General features: G+C 40.0%; 1 protein-coding gene across 4 annotated transcripts in view; it reads right to left on the reverse strand.

Annotated features, from left to right (window-relative positions):
* NHSL1 (NHS like 1) overlaps positions 1 to 17,849 on the reverse strand; it is a 152,102-nt gene extending 134,253 nt beyond the window's left edge. For all 4 annotated transcript variants that reach the window (XM_067542309.1, XM_067542308.1, XM_067542314.1 and 1 more), the window contains exon 1: positions 17,507 to 17,849. In XM_067542309.1, coding sequence (XP_067398410.1) covers positions 17,507 to 17,711 — 205 coding nt within the window. In that variant the 5' untranslated portion in view covers positions 17,712 to 17,849. The remainder of the gene's footprint in view (positions 1 to 17,506) is intronic.
* Between the last annotated feature and the right edge of the window lie 613 nt (positions 17,850 to 18,462).

Below are 18,462 nucleotides of genomic sequence, written 5' to 3' on the forward strand. Positions count from 1 at the left end.
TCAGGAATTCCTTAGCCATAGAAGCCGCACAAAGAGGAAGGACAAAAGAAATAAAGGATTTACCATAAGGACGAAGAGGAGAATGAATAAAATTGTGAATGAAGGGTCTCTGATTTGGGAAAGGAGAAGGGGAGAAGGGGCAGGGGGAGAAAGGTGTTTTGTTTTGTTTAGGTAAGAAATCATCATAATGGGAGTGATGTAGAAAAACAAAAGATTATCCAGGGATTATCCAGACGATGCTGTAAGAAATTTTTTTTAAATGTAAAATCATTGCTCTGCAAGAACTTCACTATCAAATTATATCCGGTTAATTGACACAACTGAATTGTATTAGTGATGCTTAGTGTTAATAAAAGCTTCACTCTCACCATCACCTGTTCTAAAACCTTTATCACATTTATTTACACTTAAATAATACTTTGCATCAGAAATCAATGGGATTTATTTTCAGGATGACTGTCTTTTACTACAATAAAATAATAATGATAACATTTGTGCTGACAATAATGGTGCTAAAATGAAAAGTAAGGATGTCATGATTAAGTAAGGTAGGAGAAACATGGAATTATTCTGCTACAGTTTTATTTACTAGCTAGAAGGCAAATCACACTTAAAAGAGTCAGGTGCATGGAAAGGGAAGTGTGCCTGGCAGGATCAGATTACCTCGTTTACGCTGAAGAAAAATACCAAACAGCACACATTTAATAACTAGAATTTAACATAGTCAGACCATCAGTGGCTCAAAAAGAACAGGTAGCTTCCCTGAAATGCACATTAAAATGCATGGTGGACACACACACACTGATTATCTTCCAATAAATGACACACTGAAAAACCCTTGGCTGACACATACAAAACAAAAACAAAAAGCTTGTTTCCATTCTGGGCTAAAGAGGACACGTGAATGAGAGCAACAGAAGATGATACTTAGTTATTGAGACATAGTTTTCCTATGGCAATGAACATTCACTCAGTGGTCCAGAAACAATTTACCACAATATTTTTGAGTGTTGTGCAGGATTTTAGCCATGTTGTTCTCTAATGATTTGAAACCATGGACTCAAACCCCACACAACTCCTTAAAAATGCAAAACAAAAAATTGCCACTTTAGGCCTTGTCTGCACTGAGATATGAAACCATGTTAGTACCTTGCCATGTGCGGAGTGGGATAAGGCAGTGATTCTCAACCTTTTACATACTTTTATAATTACAGTTTCAGAATTCTCCTGCCATCCTCCTCCCCCACCCCCCCACCACACTCCTATCTAGCCATAAAGAAAGGTCATGACCTTCCTGTACCTGTATGAGACTCCAGGTTGATAATCTATGGAATAAGGAACAACTCAACAAGAACCCAGCCTTCAGTGTGCAGAGAAAGGAGAGTAAAGGAGTTTTCTATTTCCATTTTGACACAACTAGTCTGATACATTTGCTTCCTTTCTCATAGTTCTAAGCAAAATGGAGTCTGCCTAGAAACCTACCTGTGTTTCTTAGTCCCATCACCTAGAGGAGATGCTGGACTCAGGTCTAAGTTAGCCAGAGAAGGCCAAATAGAAGGAGTCAAACTGTGTTGTGTTGCAACCTGCGGAGCAAAAGGGGATAGCTGACCCTTTGTAAGAGCAGGCAACAGGGAATCACATTTACTGCTTCATTTCTCGCTCTGCTACTGAATCACTCTATGCCACATTCGGCAAGTCACTTTATTTCTTTGTGCCTCATTTTCACACATCCGCAAAACTGGGATAGTAATTCTTATCCTATGGGGGTGGAGACTGGTATGGCTGAATTAAAGTTAGCAAAAGCAGTTAAGAGATCTTGGATGAAAGGTGCAATGTAAGTGCATATTTAACCCATGCCTGCTTATTCTGGTGCTCTGTCCCCCTCTAGTGGCACTAGCCCAGCTAGAGATTGATGAGTCTGCTACAGCCTTAGGTAAGGACCATATATATGGCTTTTTAGTTCATGCAGTAGAGGCTCAGAGGTCACTGGTTCGATCCAGCCCGCTGATTACCAGGGTCTGTCGGTGTTACACATAGCATTATTATTAAACATGACTCACGTTCTAGCTCTACGTCCACAGTGCTGGTTAAAAAAAATGTTTTTTCAACTAAACTTTTTCCTGTTGAAAAGTGCCATTTTATCAAAACACGTGTTTTGCAGAAATGTTTCAATGAGAAATCTGTCTAGGAAGAGAGGGATGACGATTTGGGAATCTGTCAGTATAATTTACAAATTATGGTTGTTATTATGAAGTTGTTACTGTGAAAATTGCTGTGGCATTAAATATCTCTAGATGTATGTGGTTCCCACCTTTGCTCACAAGGGCTGTGTCACATCCTTCCCTCACCAGGTACAACGGAGGGTCATTAGCACTCATCGACCACCTATACGAGCGGAAGCATCTTGGGACAATGGGTTAACTGAAGCCAGAACCACCAGTTTTATCCATCTTGTCTGTAGGGGCTGCTGTTTGGAGAGTGGAAAATCCAAAAAGGCAGGACAAAGACATGAAGGTGTTGATGCTAGCCTTTTAAAAAAACTACTGAGGCTGGGTGGGTCAAGGGGGAACACTCAGAGCCACACAGGAAGTTCTGGGCAGAAGAGGGGAAGGGAATGGTATGTTTCATAGCAAGGGGCCCAGATTAGCTGCAGGACCAACGAAGGACAAAGCAAGCTGACTTGCCGGGGAAGGAGAGGAGGGGAACCAACAGTTGGGAAGACAAGCCATGCTCTGCAGAAGAACGACCTGCACTCCTCTCCCCCTTCTCCCTCAGAGGATTCTGTCCCTGGCCCAAAGAATGTTCAGAATTGGTGAGGAAACTAAGGTAGGGAGGCATGTAAGTTTATTCTTTACAGATCTGTGTATTTCTCATGCTGTGAAGTAAGGAGCAATGGTGTTAGGATCATGTACAAAGTCTGTCTGTATGTGTTACACCCATCACATGCCCTTGAAGACTTAACCGGTGGACCCAGAATGCCCACAAAGCTGCAGCCCAGGGAGAAGGTGTATTTAAGGTGTGGGAGACCCTGAGGGAAAAGCATTAGTACTAGAGAGCAGATAGTTTTGGACTGTGGGATCTAAGCTGTCAGGAGGGGTGCTAGAGGATCTGCATCCTGAGAGGATGCCTAGGGACCCCAAGACAGGGGAAGAGCTTGGACTCTGTTCAGACTACATGGGGCTTAAAAGACACAGGATCCAGCAGTTGGTTACCTCGCAGCACTCTGGGAGTTTCCAAGAGGGGGTGTCCAGCTAAATCTGTGACAGAGGGACAACAGCCTGGTGGTTAAGGCACTCACTTAGGATGCGGGAAACCCAGATTCAAGTCCCTTCTTAAAACCAGGCAGAGCAGGATCTTGATCCCGGATAACTCACATCCCTGACCACCAACTAGTGGCTATTCTGGGGTGTCAGGCTCTCACTCAGCTTCTCCCCTCCACCCCCTTGTTCTTCAACTGATTTCCCCACAATAGGGGAAAACAAGGAAATAGTACAGAGAAGGTTGTGGAAATCACAGCTTTATACCGGCACATTTCAGATCTCAAAAGGCAACAAAAACTCTAGTATTCATTAGACATACAGCATGAAGCCACCATTTCTTAACCACCACCGAGCACAATGTCCAAAATAAAAACAAAAGGGCTAGGAAAATAAGAGAATTTTACACAAGACACACAGGCAGGGGAAAGAGCGGAGGCGTATACATGAAGGGATACGTCTGCGGGGATATACCAGAAATGATCTGCCATTTATATCAGTAGGCATGTAACCTCTTGTTTTTCTCTGGGGGTGGTCAGCAGGTGCAGTTAATCAGGCAAAGTACATTATCAAGACTGGTTGTGTTGTCTTCCAGCAGGGGAACAAGGTTTAAATTGGTAATAATTAAATCAGCCCTGCCAATTTGCGAGCATAGCTCCTTGCACCATGGCTTACGGACATGCTGCTTGGTGTCCACAGGGCAGTGGTTCTCAACCTACGGTTCGGTCAGCACACAGCTGTGGCCCATGTGACCTCCCCCAGACCATACAGGCAGTATATATATATTGTGTGGATGCGGCCCACATAACACACAGAGCCCACAACGCAATGGTAAACAGATTGAGAACCACTGGTGTAGTGATGGGGTTTAATGTGTGAGGGGAATTGAGAGGGCGGAGCTTCCTCACACACCCTTATGATAGGGAACGAGTGTTTCACATGATTTTGGCTTATGCACTGGGAAAATTGTGACCATTTCATTCAACACATCACTTCTCAGAGGACAGTTCTCTTTTCTCACTCACTCTGCCTCCCCTCCCCCCCCCAACACCACATAGAGTGCTTGGCCTCAGCAACTTCTGAACATCTTCCCTATCAACGGTTCTTGATCTCAACGTCTGCATTATTTTGAGTGTATGGGCAACTGCACTTAATTCACAGCCCTTCATCCCCTCTCATATTCTACAGACTGATCAGGAGAGTGAGCTTGATAAGGGATGGTACGATGGAACAGCCTAATTTGGCAAGTAAGTGATCTTTGACTACTAGCGGTAAATATGCCCAATGGCCTGTGAAGGGATGTTAGATGGGGCGGGTTCTGAGTTACTACAGAGAATTATTTCTTGGGTGCCTGGCTGGTGAGTCTTGCCCACATGCTCAGGGCTTAGCTGATCGCCATATTTGGGGTCAGGAAGGAATTTTACCCGAGGGCAGGTTGGCAAAGGCCCAGGGTTTTTTTTGTTGCCTTCCTCAGCAGCATTGGGCACGGGTCACTTGCTAGTGGCTTCTCTGTACCTTGGAGTCTTTAAACCATGATTTGAGGACTTCAATAACTGAGTCATAGATTAGGGGTCTATTATAGGAGTGGGTGGGTGAGGTTCTGTGGCCTGTGTTGTGCAGGAGGTCAGGCTAGACGATCATAATGGTCCCTTCTGACCTTAAAGTCTATGAAAACCATCTGTTCCATAGAGGTTAAGTGCCAAAATAGAAGCTGCTCATAGACTACAAGCTCAGAAGTAGGGATGTAAAAATTAGTTTAATTAAAAACCCATTTAAACGTTCTAAAAATAGAACGTTTAAACGGTTAAACACGGGGGGGGGGGGGGGAGAAAGTCGTGCTGGACTCGGCTCCCCAGTGCCAAGTGAAAACTGCCTAGCTGCAGCTCTCCCTCACCACCACCCCGCTGCGCGTGCAGAGCCGTGGCTGGGCAGCTCTCACTCATAGGAAGCTGAGCAGAGTCCAGCTGCAGCTCTCTGTCTTCTTTCCCCTCTCCCTCCCTGGCTCCAAGCCTCATGGCAAGCAAGAGCTGCCCAGCTGCTCTCGCTCAGGAAGCCGAGCCAGACTGCCACTCCCCCTCCTCCCCCCTTTAAATGGTAATCAGCTGTTTAAAACGTTTAAACAGCTGATTGCCATTTGACTGATTGCCATTTGAACGGTTAACCTTCACATCCCTAGTTAGAATGGACCATTATGATCATCTAGTCTGATCTCCTGCACAACACAGGCCACAGAACTTGGGACATATGTAGGAGAAATAGTGGAAAGATATGGAAGAGTACATTCTAATTACATTTTTCTGGTACAGAAAACATGCCATCTTCTTGTGTTTTCAAAAGACTATGCCCAGACTGACAATTTAACTCTGCCATATACCACAAGCATGTACTCTACATATTTCAAAGTGCCAGGTTATGTCTGTGGAGATTTTTTTTTTGTTCTGTTTGCTTTTTTGGGATGGGGGTTAATATGTTTCAGAACAATAAGTCATACATAAGAGATTTTCTGTCCTGCAGCGATACAGTAACCATTCCATAGTTAAAGTTAAAACCGAGTTCCCAATTTAACTCCAATTTTGCTCCTTTCCCTCAAAAAAAGCCACAAGATATATTGGCCTCTGAGTCGGTCGGTTAGGTCTACCACACTTGAAGTGAACTGACCCATGAATTCCTGAATTATGGACCGCCTAAAAATAGAAGGGTTCACCAGAGTTCAATAAGGCTTCTATGTTTTTATTGAGAGACTCTGTAGCAAAAAACGGAAAGCAGAGAGCAAATGCAGTAGATAGAACTTAATTTACAAATGGTTTGACCGAAGCTCCTGCCTTTTTGATAGCCTGTTTTCTTTAGAACTAATTACACATTCTTGTAAGGTTCTTTAACCGTAAGTTACCAATACGTGCTCTTAACCTTAGCTTCACCTTAATTTCCTTTTGTCTGCATAACTAATACATTTATCCCTTCGACCTCATTCATGCTTCCAATGGTGCAGCCTGAGCTGCAAGTCCTCCAAGGATGAAGGCAGGCTTCTTGTTGGTTACCGAAGACTAATTCAAGTAACCTAACCACCTGCAGATGGTCAGCAAACATTGGTGTAAAAAAGGAATTTTGTTTTACTTTATCAGCTGGTGGAAGCTGTGACAGAGTACACTTGATCTGACTGAGTCTATAGCACTGTGGCAGACAAAGACTCCATATGATACCTAGCTGAAACACACATAATCATTTACAAAATAAAGTTAGCCAACAGTGGACTGTCAAAGTCAAAGACAGTGAGTCTCTCTCTCTGATAAAACAGAATTTCAATATAAGGACCAGACACGTGAAAATAAGAAACAGAAAAGGACCAAATTTGGAGAACAAGGAAAAGATGCAAACTCTATACTCAGGAGCTATCTCTGGGTAATGCAATTTTAAAATTATTTCTAAGGATTAAAACCAATCACCTGCTATACTGAAGTAACAGCTTTATGTTCATTCTCTTATTACTACAAAGAGCAAGCAAACAAATGATAACATTTCTGAGTCTCTAGAGTAACATTACTGCTGTGGGAACCATGCCAATCCAACCACCACCTACAGACACAATTTAGGACAATTCTATTTACAACATTTTTGTGTTCACTTATGAATCTAGATGCTTTATGTTCACAAGTTGTTGGGCGTATGTTTTTTTCAGTCTATCGTTCTTTTCCAAAAAGAGATCAATGTAAACTCTCCGCCTAGAGCTACAGTATAAAAAGTACTTTATAAGTCACAAGCACAGTGGAATGTAAAAGATATTATAATTGTTACTGTACATCTAATTTCAAAGAAAGGTATGTTGCTAAAGTAAATTGTAAGTTGTCTAAAATATGAGAAACTAAATCAACATACAGAATGACGTTCTACTACTGTAAAACCAGACAGAAAGAATTGGCTTTTTCCATTGGAAAGCGCTAATCCGAAAGTTTCAGCTTGTCATATAAGTTTCATATTTCTTTACAAATAACTATAAATGAATACACACTTAAGTTAACTAATAAAAACACACAGAACTTATGTGACAAACATTTTGATTCCCAACCCTTCATACAGTGGTAGCACATTCTTTCACTAACTTTTCATCATCATTAAAATTGCTTGCAAAGAACTGACTCTATAAGATACTGAGTGCCTCATGTGACAGGTATCTAAACTTAAGTTAAAAATTAAAGTTAAGTCAGTAGGAGATGATGGCACTACGCAGCTTGCAGCATCAGACCCAGGAGACTGCAGAGAGACTATGAATAAAGATACTGAAATAGTGACAGTATCCTTTAAAAAAAAAAAAAAAAGGCAGGGGGTGGGGGGCATCTGTTTGGAAACTTCCTTTAACAGAAATTTCTGTTCTCCAGTCACCATATCCTTGATGTGGGAAGAAGTGCTTGAACAGGAGATGTCATTAATGCTGCTGAAGAGAAGTCTTCGTTTCTGAGAAAAACTTTCAACAAAACAAACAAAACCAAAACATACAATCACAATTCCAGAGCAAAACTTATTTTGTTCTCACTCTGCCCTTTTGGGGATAAAAGAAAAAGGCAGAAAATAGCTTTGTACTGGAAAAAAAGGATAAAAACAGGCAAATCTGGTAATAGTTTTGCAATATCAGCAACAAGAATGCCTTGGATATAGGTCCATGTTATCCAAACCTCCAAAGCTGAGTTGGAGGGTTCAGATAAATGATCCCAATCTGGACTCATCTGCAATATGTCAAAAATTTCTATGGAAAAAATCATGTTTTTGTGGATGAAATTCATTATTTTGTCCAGAAAATCAGACCTCTATATTTTTGCCATATACCGCTGTGTTCGCTGGTGGAAATGGCAAAACAATGGTCAATAGATAAAACTAGTGATTACTTACAAAAGTGAAAATTAGTGGCTCTGCATAACTCCAGCTGTTTCACCATCAAGAAAAGCTACTAATGACCCTGAATATCATTAGCATTTTAAAAATGCATAATGCCCCCAGAGGCTGTGACAAATATTGCATGCCTTATGGAAAACAAATATCCAAACACAGCAAGAATTGCTGGCTCAGTTTGAGAATTACTTAGTCTTGCATAAAAACACATGAAATATCTGAACTGTTCAAATGTAGGGAAACGATAGACAAGTGAATGGCATTCAGGATTAACATTCACATTAACACATTATGGGTCAAATTTATATATAGCATAAGCGTGGGCAACTACTGTGGCATAAGCATTTGAAATGCATCTGATTTTAGCTGTATGTTCTCAAGTAATGACAATATGTAAAAGGCAGAGTGTTACAGGACAGAGCATCAAACTTGACATTAAACTTCCTAGGGGTTTTTCCACTATTTAGCTTTTTAATATAACAGTGTTTATGACATACCAGTTTATTTTTCTTATTTAAAAAAGACTGACTTCTATGAACAGTGTAGGATTTACCTGGGAGCCATTCCAATCTCTTGTGGAAATACTTATTTAGGCTCTTATAAATAGGTATTTATGTACTTACAGAAAAGCCTCAAGACCTATTTGCACAACACTTTTTCTTACAGACATTGCAATCTGTCACAGAGTATTGCTCCAAAAGATCTTAACAGCTCCTTCTAAGTGTGCACAGTCCATTGTCTGTGTATTAAACATCCTTATTTTTATTTTATTAACTAAAATATATCAGTTCATATATGTACAGAAAAATGCTATTAAAGAATTTTTCATTAAAAATATAAATGGTTCAAAAACAGTCTATATTATGGATTAATTACACCAATATTTCCTTTAATAATCTAACAAACAAAAAAAACCCCAAAAGATTGAGTCAAAATATCTAGGAAACATACTTAAAACTTATAAATTAAATTTTTAATTTTTAATTTGGACTTTAAAAAAAAAAAAAAAGAAGAAAAGCTGAGATTTACAAGTTGAGATTCTGAAAACCAAGTTTCCTTCTTTGGTAAAAAATAATTTTAAGAATAAGTTGTAAATCCCTAAAATGAGTTTCTGAAGAAAGTGTTGACACAATGTTAAATATTGAGGCATGAAAGTATTCTAAAAATTAAGTCCCAGAGTTATGAAAGTTCTCTTTGGAATGTTAAAGAAAGCTTACCTGATACCAGCAGCATTTAAATCAATCACAGATGGTAAAAGCATTACTAACTTTGTAGTTTGTAATGATATAATAAAGCAGCACTAATATCACTACTTATTCTAGGAATCATTAACTGTCAAGTTTATGGGAATTTAAAACATTGATAACTGCTCTACCAGGACTGATATACATTCTTAGAGAAATAATACAAACCTAACATATAGTTGTGGCATTTCCAAGTTAGCATTTGATATCAATACACAGTAATTATCCATACCACCTATGCTATTATGGCACCACAACCTTAGCCCACATGTAGTTACCAGTCTGTAATTGGAAAAAAGGTTTGGCATAAAAAATGTTTCAAGTTTTGTGATTTTTGGCCGGAAACAAAACATTCCACATATTGTAGTTTTAGAGTTACACTGAAGTTTTGGCCTTGTAGAGAGCAAAATGCCAGTGGTTTCCACCTTCTGAACTTCGTTTGAATCCATCTTTAAAGGAACAGTCATCTTTAAAAAAACAAAACAAACAAACAAACAAAAACACCACTTCCCTGATTGACAAGGTAAGAGAGGTTTGTCACGGGACACTGACAGTAGCAAAGGGACACACATTCCCCTGACCTCCCAGGCATACCCGAAGGAGTGGGAATGTTGGAGGAGGACAAATGAGAGTGTGCATGGACATGTGGGGAGGCTGAAGGGTGGGGCTTAGGTAATAGCCTATTAATGGCTCCCACTAAAATGTCCTCACATTAATATGCTCTCTTCTCATTTATGCCTCCCAACCCAGTAATGCCTCCTGCTTCTGCCCTTTACTACTAATTGTGGCTCATCAGAAGACATCAAACTACAAGAGGTTCACCAGCAAGAAAAAGTGCATAGGCTGCTAGTTCAGCTCCTTAGACAACTTCAGGGAAAAGTCCGCTCTTCTATCTGTCTTCCTCATGGCAAGGGGAAGGGTGAGACTTTTCACCTTTGAAGGCACCTCAGATTCAGAGCTGGTAGCTCCGTTTGTGAGCTGTAAGAAAGACTCTCCCTCTCTTGTTGGAGAACTTAAGCTTGGGGAAAAGTCCAGAAGTTTGCCAGTAAATCTTGGTGTAGCATCTTTAAGGTGAAAGTGCCTTTTATCTTTTTGCAAAATCAATAGAACTGTTGTGACATTTGTATTGCATATCACATTCGTATTGCATATGAAGTCATTCACTATATGCTGCTGCAGTAAATTGGTATGGTAGGAATCTGTGCAGTTGTTTGTTTGCAATAGGGATCTGAAAAAAGATAAGGCATGCCAGCCCAAAGTTCAGAAGAGTGATTTTTGAATGCCGATATATTATTATTCATTATTTGTATTGCGGGAGCACCTACGAGACCCAGTCATGGACCAGGACCTCAATGTGCTAGATATAAACACAGAACAAAAAGACGGTCCCTGTCCCCAAAGAACTTACAATCTAAATAGTCAATACAGACACACAGTGGACACAGGGATATAACATGCAAGCACAATGAACAAATGCTATGGCAGCAAATATCGTGTTAGTTCCACTATATTTTCTTCCCAGCCCGTCCCCCCCTCCCAGTAGGGTATAATTAGAAGGTGATAAGCTAAATGGAAAGAAAATAGGAGGGACAGGGGACATTGAAGGGAAGGGGAACAGAGCAACTCCAACAGTGTTTTCCACCATTACCTTTTTTTTTTTTTTTTTTTTTAAAAAGGAGCAATGGTCTGGGCTACAGAGGTTTTGAGAAGTCCCAAATGCATAAATGAGATGCAACCTTAATTACAGTGCTGCTATTGCACCTACACACACACAAAGCCTGGAAAATAGTCACTAAATGGAGCATTATTCTATTTGCTGCAGTTGCTCCTTTAAGCTTTTTTCAGAGGTCAAAATATCTGTATTACAGCTTCTCAGTTTTGTTTTATTGAAAAGGGAAAGGAAGAATGCAGAATATAATGTCAAATATGTCCTTGACAGTTCCCCAGCTTCTGTAAAGTATTTGAAACTTAGCTGTTTAGAGTCAACACACAAAAAATAACCACTCTCCCCAGTACAAACACCAACACAGACCGTAAACCAACTATTCTCTACCTTCCCTTAGAGAATAACAAAGATGGAAGAACAAACAGGATCAAGGCTAGCCGTAACTACACAAACTGTTTGAAAAACAACAAAGTCTGACATAAGCTATTGGTCCCATTCCAAACTTTCTGCACAAGTTAACTTACTTGTGCAGGCCTAGGGTGCAGTTCTCTCAAATTGAATTGTATGTAACATCCAGGGGAAGTAGGAAACTGGAGAGGGGTGACAGAATGTAGACATGGGAGTAATAGGAGGTCACAGAGGAAGACTGGCAGATGTGGACACTGGCGAAACACACAAAAATGAAGATGACCTACATCTCTCAGAATCTAGAAAAAAGAAGCCTGGAACTCTCAAAAGGAAAAAACCACTGCAAAGATGATGGAAGAAGAAACAGGTCTGTCCTCTTTCATTAACATTGACAGGCAGTAGCAGGCCAATGGGCTTCACACAAATAGACTACTACAGGACTCAGCCTACCAACCTTAGTTTGGAAAATAATTGCGTGGCTTTGTGGTGGGGTATCCATAAATTCAGAGAAGCATCCAAACTATTCATTGCTTAATCTCAAACCTTTCCTGGGTATTTGAAAAGAACTTGATTAAGTGACAAGGAATTATGTAAGGGAAGAAAATCATGTCCATCCGTTTAGTGATCAGATAGTCTGGTGCTGGGTACTACGGAGAAACCTCAAATAGAATAGACAAGATTAATTTGACAGATGATCTCAAAAGAGAGTGAATGTTGTCCTCTGCCAAGATGTGCAAGTCTCACCATTTCAAATCCCTTCAGAGATATTGAAATTTCCAGTGCAACCTTCAGGGTCACTACACCAATATGTACCACTGCATTAAAGAACAGATACAATGGCTTGTAAAAAATTGAAGGGTTTCACCTCATCTCGAGAAGTTTCAATTGTGGGGACGGTTTGAACAAAAACTAATCCAGTCCTCTCTCAACTCCCTTTTAGCAGTGACATCCCACATGCACAACTGAAGGGCTCTCACACATTACAATTTTAAAGGACAGTTGAATGGGATGTGTATAAGATATTTAATGTCTGACGAAATCGTAAGATCAGAATTAACAAAATAACGTAAGCTCTCTGTTAATCAAGATTACAACAAAACAGTTGCATGACCATTAAGACTGTCTTCTTTTCAAATGATCTGCCCCAATCCACAGAGACTGGGATTACAGCATCTTGTGATCGTCTACACTCATTAGCAAATATGCATCAATCCTTCTTTATTGAAAATCTAATATGATATTGATGCATGGCCACAAATACCAATGCCAGTTCAATCTGTTAATCTTTAATGTGTTGAGTACATTCTTATTGATTCCAGCCATAATGGCTTGCAGTTTTCTCCTTGAACAGTTTTCAGGAATGCATGTAATGAGAAGTGATAAAGAAAAACTAAACAAGAGAAAAATGGAACATGAACTGAGTGTGTGGGAAGTAAAAAATAGAGAGAGCAGGATACTATGTGACTAAAGGGCTTGTCTTCCTGGTGCGTTAGTCCACACCAGAGAGGTGAAAATTCTAGTACACACGAGCATATTGCGCACTACCTTGGCCCACATGGACCATGCTGGCACGCACTAAAAGTTAATGTACAGTAGTTTCAAGCACACACATTTAACACACACTAGGGCACTTTTAATGCTTGCCAGCAGGGTCCACATGGGCCTGATAGTGCGCGACACACTGGTGCAGGCTAGATCTGGTGCAGACTAGTGCACCTTGCATACAAGCCTTAAACCCAATCTGCCTTTCTGACCAGTTCTTTTTAAATGCATTATTTCATGTGTATTCTGGTATCTTAATTACCTGCCACTATTTATACAATGGATAATGTCTGATGAGTACAAATTCCAACACCATTTACAAAGGGTCTTGAGCTTGGTAGGTGCCGAGCACTCTGGCCCCAATCCAACAAAGCACTCAAGCACATGAAAAGCCCCAGCAACTTCAATGCTCACATGCTTAAAGGTAAATGGATATGGGGCAGAGTGTTCAATACTTGCAGGATTGAACCCAGAAAGAATCCGTCACCATCCAATTATCGATCAAAAGTCTGTTTCCATTCTCTGCTGTATCCTCCAATATAGTAGAAAGAAAAGAAGACTGGGGCAGACATGTAACTGCTATACAAATAATAAGAAGAGTATAAGCACATTTTTTTTGTTTGTTTGTTTTGTTTCCGTGAAGAAGTGATGAGAAATGGGGCCTGGCACATTCACCTACTCCTATTTCCTCTACCACTTAAGACACCAAACTCAAAGAGATAATGAACATCAAAACTAAATTTCAGATTCCTGTAGACCAGTGGTTCTCAATCAGGGGTATGTGTACCTCTGCGGATACGCAGAGGTCTTTCAGGGGGATACATCAACTCATTTAGATATTTTCCTAGTTTTACAACAGGCTATATATAAAGCACTGGCAAAGTCAGTATAAACTAAAATTTCATATAGACAGTGACTTGTTTATACTGTTCTATATACTACACACTGAAATGTAAGTACAATATTTATATTTCAATCGATTTGTTTTATAATTATATGGTAAAAATGAGAAAATAATCAATTTTTCAGTAATAATGTGCTGTAAACACTTCTGTATTTTATGTCTCATTTTGTAAGCAAGTGGTTTTTAAGTGAGGTAAAACTTGGGCGTACGCAAGACAAATTAGACTCCTGAAAGGGGTACAGTAGTTCGGAAAGGTTGAGAGCCATTGCTGTAGAGGAGGAGAAATATGGTGATAAAAGCCTGATCTGAGATGTCAAAATTCCTTGAGATAGTTACTGAGGAAAAGGTTTATATAGTGAGACATAGCAATTTCAAATAGCAGAGCCAAGTTAGTATTTCATTATCCATTCTGAAGATCTGTTTAGTTACAGATTTCCCATCTGATAAAGCAGAGGCATATTGGTTCTAGATGTGCCAAAATACAGAGGCATATTGTGTGGCTATTCATATTGGAATATTGAAACCTCTTTAGAATTGTTTTTTGACATAAACCAAATACTGGATCAACTGACTTCAATGTAAGTGAGTTTGCCTGAATAAGAACCTCAAGATTTCCCCCCAAATTAGTAAATTAATTTAAAATAAACAAACAGAAAAAAATAAAGGTAAACCAAGCAATCTCACTGCCTCCTATTTATTACTTTACACATTGCAATTTCAGAATTGCTACTCCTAGATGACTGGAATTGGCCATTTAGCTGGTGGAGAGTCAGCAACACATTGCTTTTTACATGTCATCTAGCAGTGGCATGGGAATGCAACATGAGATGGGCAGAACAATAAAGTGGCAAAAGACTAAGGGATTTCAAGACAGGGGAAAGAAGTACAGCTCAGAAGGAGAGACTGAATAAAGACTCTTTGCCCATTTATACCAGGCCTTTCACTGTTAAAACTTCTTCCTTTGTATACAATTAGGTAAAGAAGAAGGGGAGGGAGGTCCTATGAACTTGATGTGCAAAGTCATTTTCTCTAAGGAGAAGAGTTGAGTGAAGAATTATCCTGACAGCACTGAAGATTTTTGTTTATGTACATACAATTTTAATTAAAAAACCAGAACATCCTTAACGGAGTGAGTCAGACTGTGCATTTTAAACCCCTCCTTTTTCTCATCTACAATTTTGCTTTTCTCTGAAGTCATTTTATAACTTAGTGACACGTATATTAAATCTTACACTTAAAACAGACACTGATGCGCATCCTCAGTTTTACTGCTACAAAGGCTTGCAACGTGGAATGTGCTGGTCCAATGGAGTGTACTATTTTGAGAACAAGACTATCTGATCACGTTTCTGTCTTTCAAAACAATAAACAAGACAACAGCACAAGAGTCAGGTATCAATAATCATAACTTGGTGGTAGGTTATTCTCATGAGTGTGCATGACTAACAGCACAGGGTGGAATGTTTGTAGCAGAGGGAGTACAAACTCATCCTAACCCCAACTCAGACAAAATGCAGTCCTGACCTGCAGCAGTGTATAATTTAAATTCTTAGGCTTTTTCTCAGCAGACTGCCAATGAGGCCAAATGGTGTAGAGAAATGTATGAACTGAATGTATGATCTGATATCCATTAGGCAAACTAACATTACATATTATTAAGCCAAATTTGAGCCTTCTCCCTCTGTAGAAGCCGCCGTAGGGCATTTTAGCACTCCATAACCTATCCCTCCTCCATTTCCCACTCAAAATCCACATACTGTAATCTCCATTATGACAAAGGAGGCAAGCTTTTATAGCTTGCTGACCAATTTGAGAAAGAATCCTCCCATCCCCCTGTACTCTGTACAATGGACTTCTTTATTTTCAATAAATCAAGTGCACAATAATGCTCCCAGCAAAATTAATACACTATGTTAATCCATCAGCATCTTTCCCTTTCCCATCACAGCCAGGCCATCTGAACACTTGTTAAAGAACTTCTAGCTGGTGCAAGAAAGTTTAATGTAATAATAAACAGTGTACATTAAATTTTGTGACCAATAGTACATACCATCCCAAAATGTAACAGAACCGACTTGAGCACAACAGCCATCATCATATTGTACAAACTTGGCAACAACTAAAAAATAAAAATTAGGAGCCAATTGCAAAATGAAGGTCCTTCTGAAGCAGTTTTACAGCAATTAAATGGTTACAGCAGCCTTTAAAAGAACAAATCAACTTCCAGTTCCGCCCTCATGGTACCACAGCACAATTGCATACACCCTTTTTAGTGTTTTAGTGTTCTTGCTGGGGAGGTTACATCCAAACCACTTACTAAAACCATATTTATTTCTGACTTGGCATAAGTCAAACTAATGTTCTGGTTGAACACACACTACTGCTGCCAAAAAGAAAAGGAAAATTCACTTTGAAGTGCAAGTGTCCTTCAAGTGCCTATCTGCTCTTATAGAAGTCACGTTCCAACTTAAATCACCTTAGACTTTCCATTAACAAATCAGTGTTCGCCATCCTCCAGCAGTTACAGAGAAATGATGATTCATCTCGTTTATCAACTAATCTTACCATGTATACCAGCCAATGACAAATGCACTGACAACAATAGCCTGTCAATAGAAGTATGGAGACAATTCTGAAATTCACTCTGCTATGTAGTTAGTAGATTCATGTGTGAGCAGGTGGCTGCCACGTTTTGCTACAGTCTGCACAAGTCAAAACTTAACTCCTTTCATGGGTTTCAGCTTCATTCACAAATGGAACACTCAAGGCTTGGCTATACACTGGCTTCCTCTCAGTGCAAACCCCAAACACTCTCTCGCTATATGACTCCCACCTCCCTTTTATTGAGTGGGATTATGAGCCACCTGCAAGAGTGTGTCTGCAAAACATGCTTAACATTTTCCAGTAGGACTATCACCTGTTAACATATTAAGGTTGTCAGGAAAACACTACCAATCTGTTAGAGAATTTACAGTGGTGCCATAATTAGGCACTGCTACTGTAGCAAAATAAGAGGTCCTTTCAACATCTGTCAAACCAGTCATCACTAGTGACGACCCAGTCACAAACCCTGCCCTCAAGTATTATGGAAATGTAAATATACATAAACAAAATCTACTTAACACACCATAAAATAAATATTACATTCCCAATCAGGGAAGTTCAAGGCTTTTTCCATTTGGATTTCTACAAATTCCCATAGAAATGATGTGACCACACCAAGGAAATCACTACAAGATTGTGCTAAGATCAGGACAGTTCTGTCCTGCTTATTCAGTGCTCAAACACAGCATTCGGAGAGTAACACTGACTCCTCTTGGGGCATGTCTACACAGCAATTGGGAAGTGCAATTGCAGCACATGTAGGCATAGTTGTGGTAGCTTTGATCAAGCAAGCCTGATAAAAATAGCAGGGTAGGACCCAAAAGGGTGGATAGCTCCCCAGTAAGAGACTTGGATTAAAGGCACTAGTGGACATCACTAGTCATAAGAGCCCAAGTGTCAAAGAAAAGGAACTTTAGGAGATAACAGGGAGAAAAGAAAACTAATGGAGAAATGGTACATAAGCAAGAACACAATTAAATGTGGACAAAAACTGGGTCACCTTTTCTGTGCTGAGTTCTGTAGGTCCAGTTCTCATCGTCCTCTTCTACCTGCTGCCTACATATTGACGTGAGCTCACCATCACTGCGAAACAATCTTTTTGTCTGCCTAGACAAGGAGGAGAAATTTATCCAGCTCACAGTACGTGAGAGGGAACCCGAATTTTGTTTGAGTTTGAAAGACCTTGAGGTGCATTCTTTTTTCATCTTCTTTAAAGCCAACTACAGTACTCAACGTCAGAGAAGCCCTTTTCTGGATTTGCTCCTGTTCCCCTCACAGTGCTTGTTGAAATGCTAATCTTGTAATACAAGATGCGTCCAGGTTTCTTCCAACTCATTCAATAAAAATACTTGCTGCATTTAAACCAGCAGCAGTATGGAGCTGGGTCACCATGCCAATACAACTCTCCTGAGGCTGCTTTGCCTACAGCAATTTGTAAGCTGCCAAATAAAACAAAACGGAGAAAAACAACAGCAAGTGGCACCTTACAGGAGTTTCAGAAAAGCATATTAGTGCTGTGTAGAAGTACAATACCAAGGCACATGTTTTCTGCAGTCTCCGCTCAGCATCCAAAACTGCAGTCCCACTCTTCTCCCTGACATATTTTTCCAGGAGTGTGCCCGCAATCCAGTCGTCTGTTCTATCTCAGCAGAAACAATACCTCGTTATAGTAGGAAAACAGCCACAGATCAAACAAGTTGTCAGAGTACGATATAAATTAGAGTACTTAATGTCTCTGCTGCATGGAAACTGTGCTGCAGCTGATTCCTAAGCCCATCCGTCCTGCTTTCCTTTAATGAAAAGCCTAGTGAAAGATCTCTAGGAGGATTCTCCTAACAATAAAACAGACTGCGTGGCTATCGCTTTGGATTAGAGTGAAATACGATAGGCTCTCTCTCCTAAAGGCATGGCCCACAAAGGCAGCAAACTCCTCCTTTCCGCAGACAAGAGCTGCGA

Source organism: Emydura macquarii, unplaced genomic scaffold (assembly GCF_026122565.2).
Source record: "Emydura macquarii macquarii isolate MOO-44397 ecotype Brisbane River unplaced genomic scaffold, CSIRO-AGI_Emac_v2 contig_705, whole genome shotgun sequence".
Lineage (NCBI taxonomy): Eukaryota > Metazoa > Chordata > Testudines > Chelidae > Emydura > Emydura macquarii.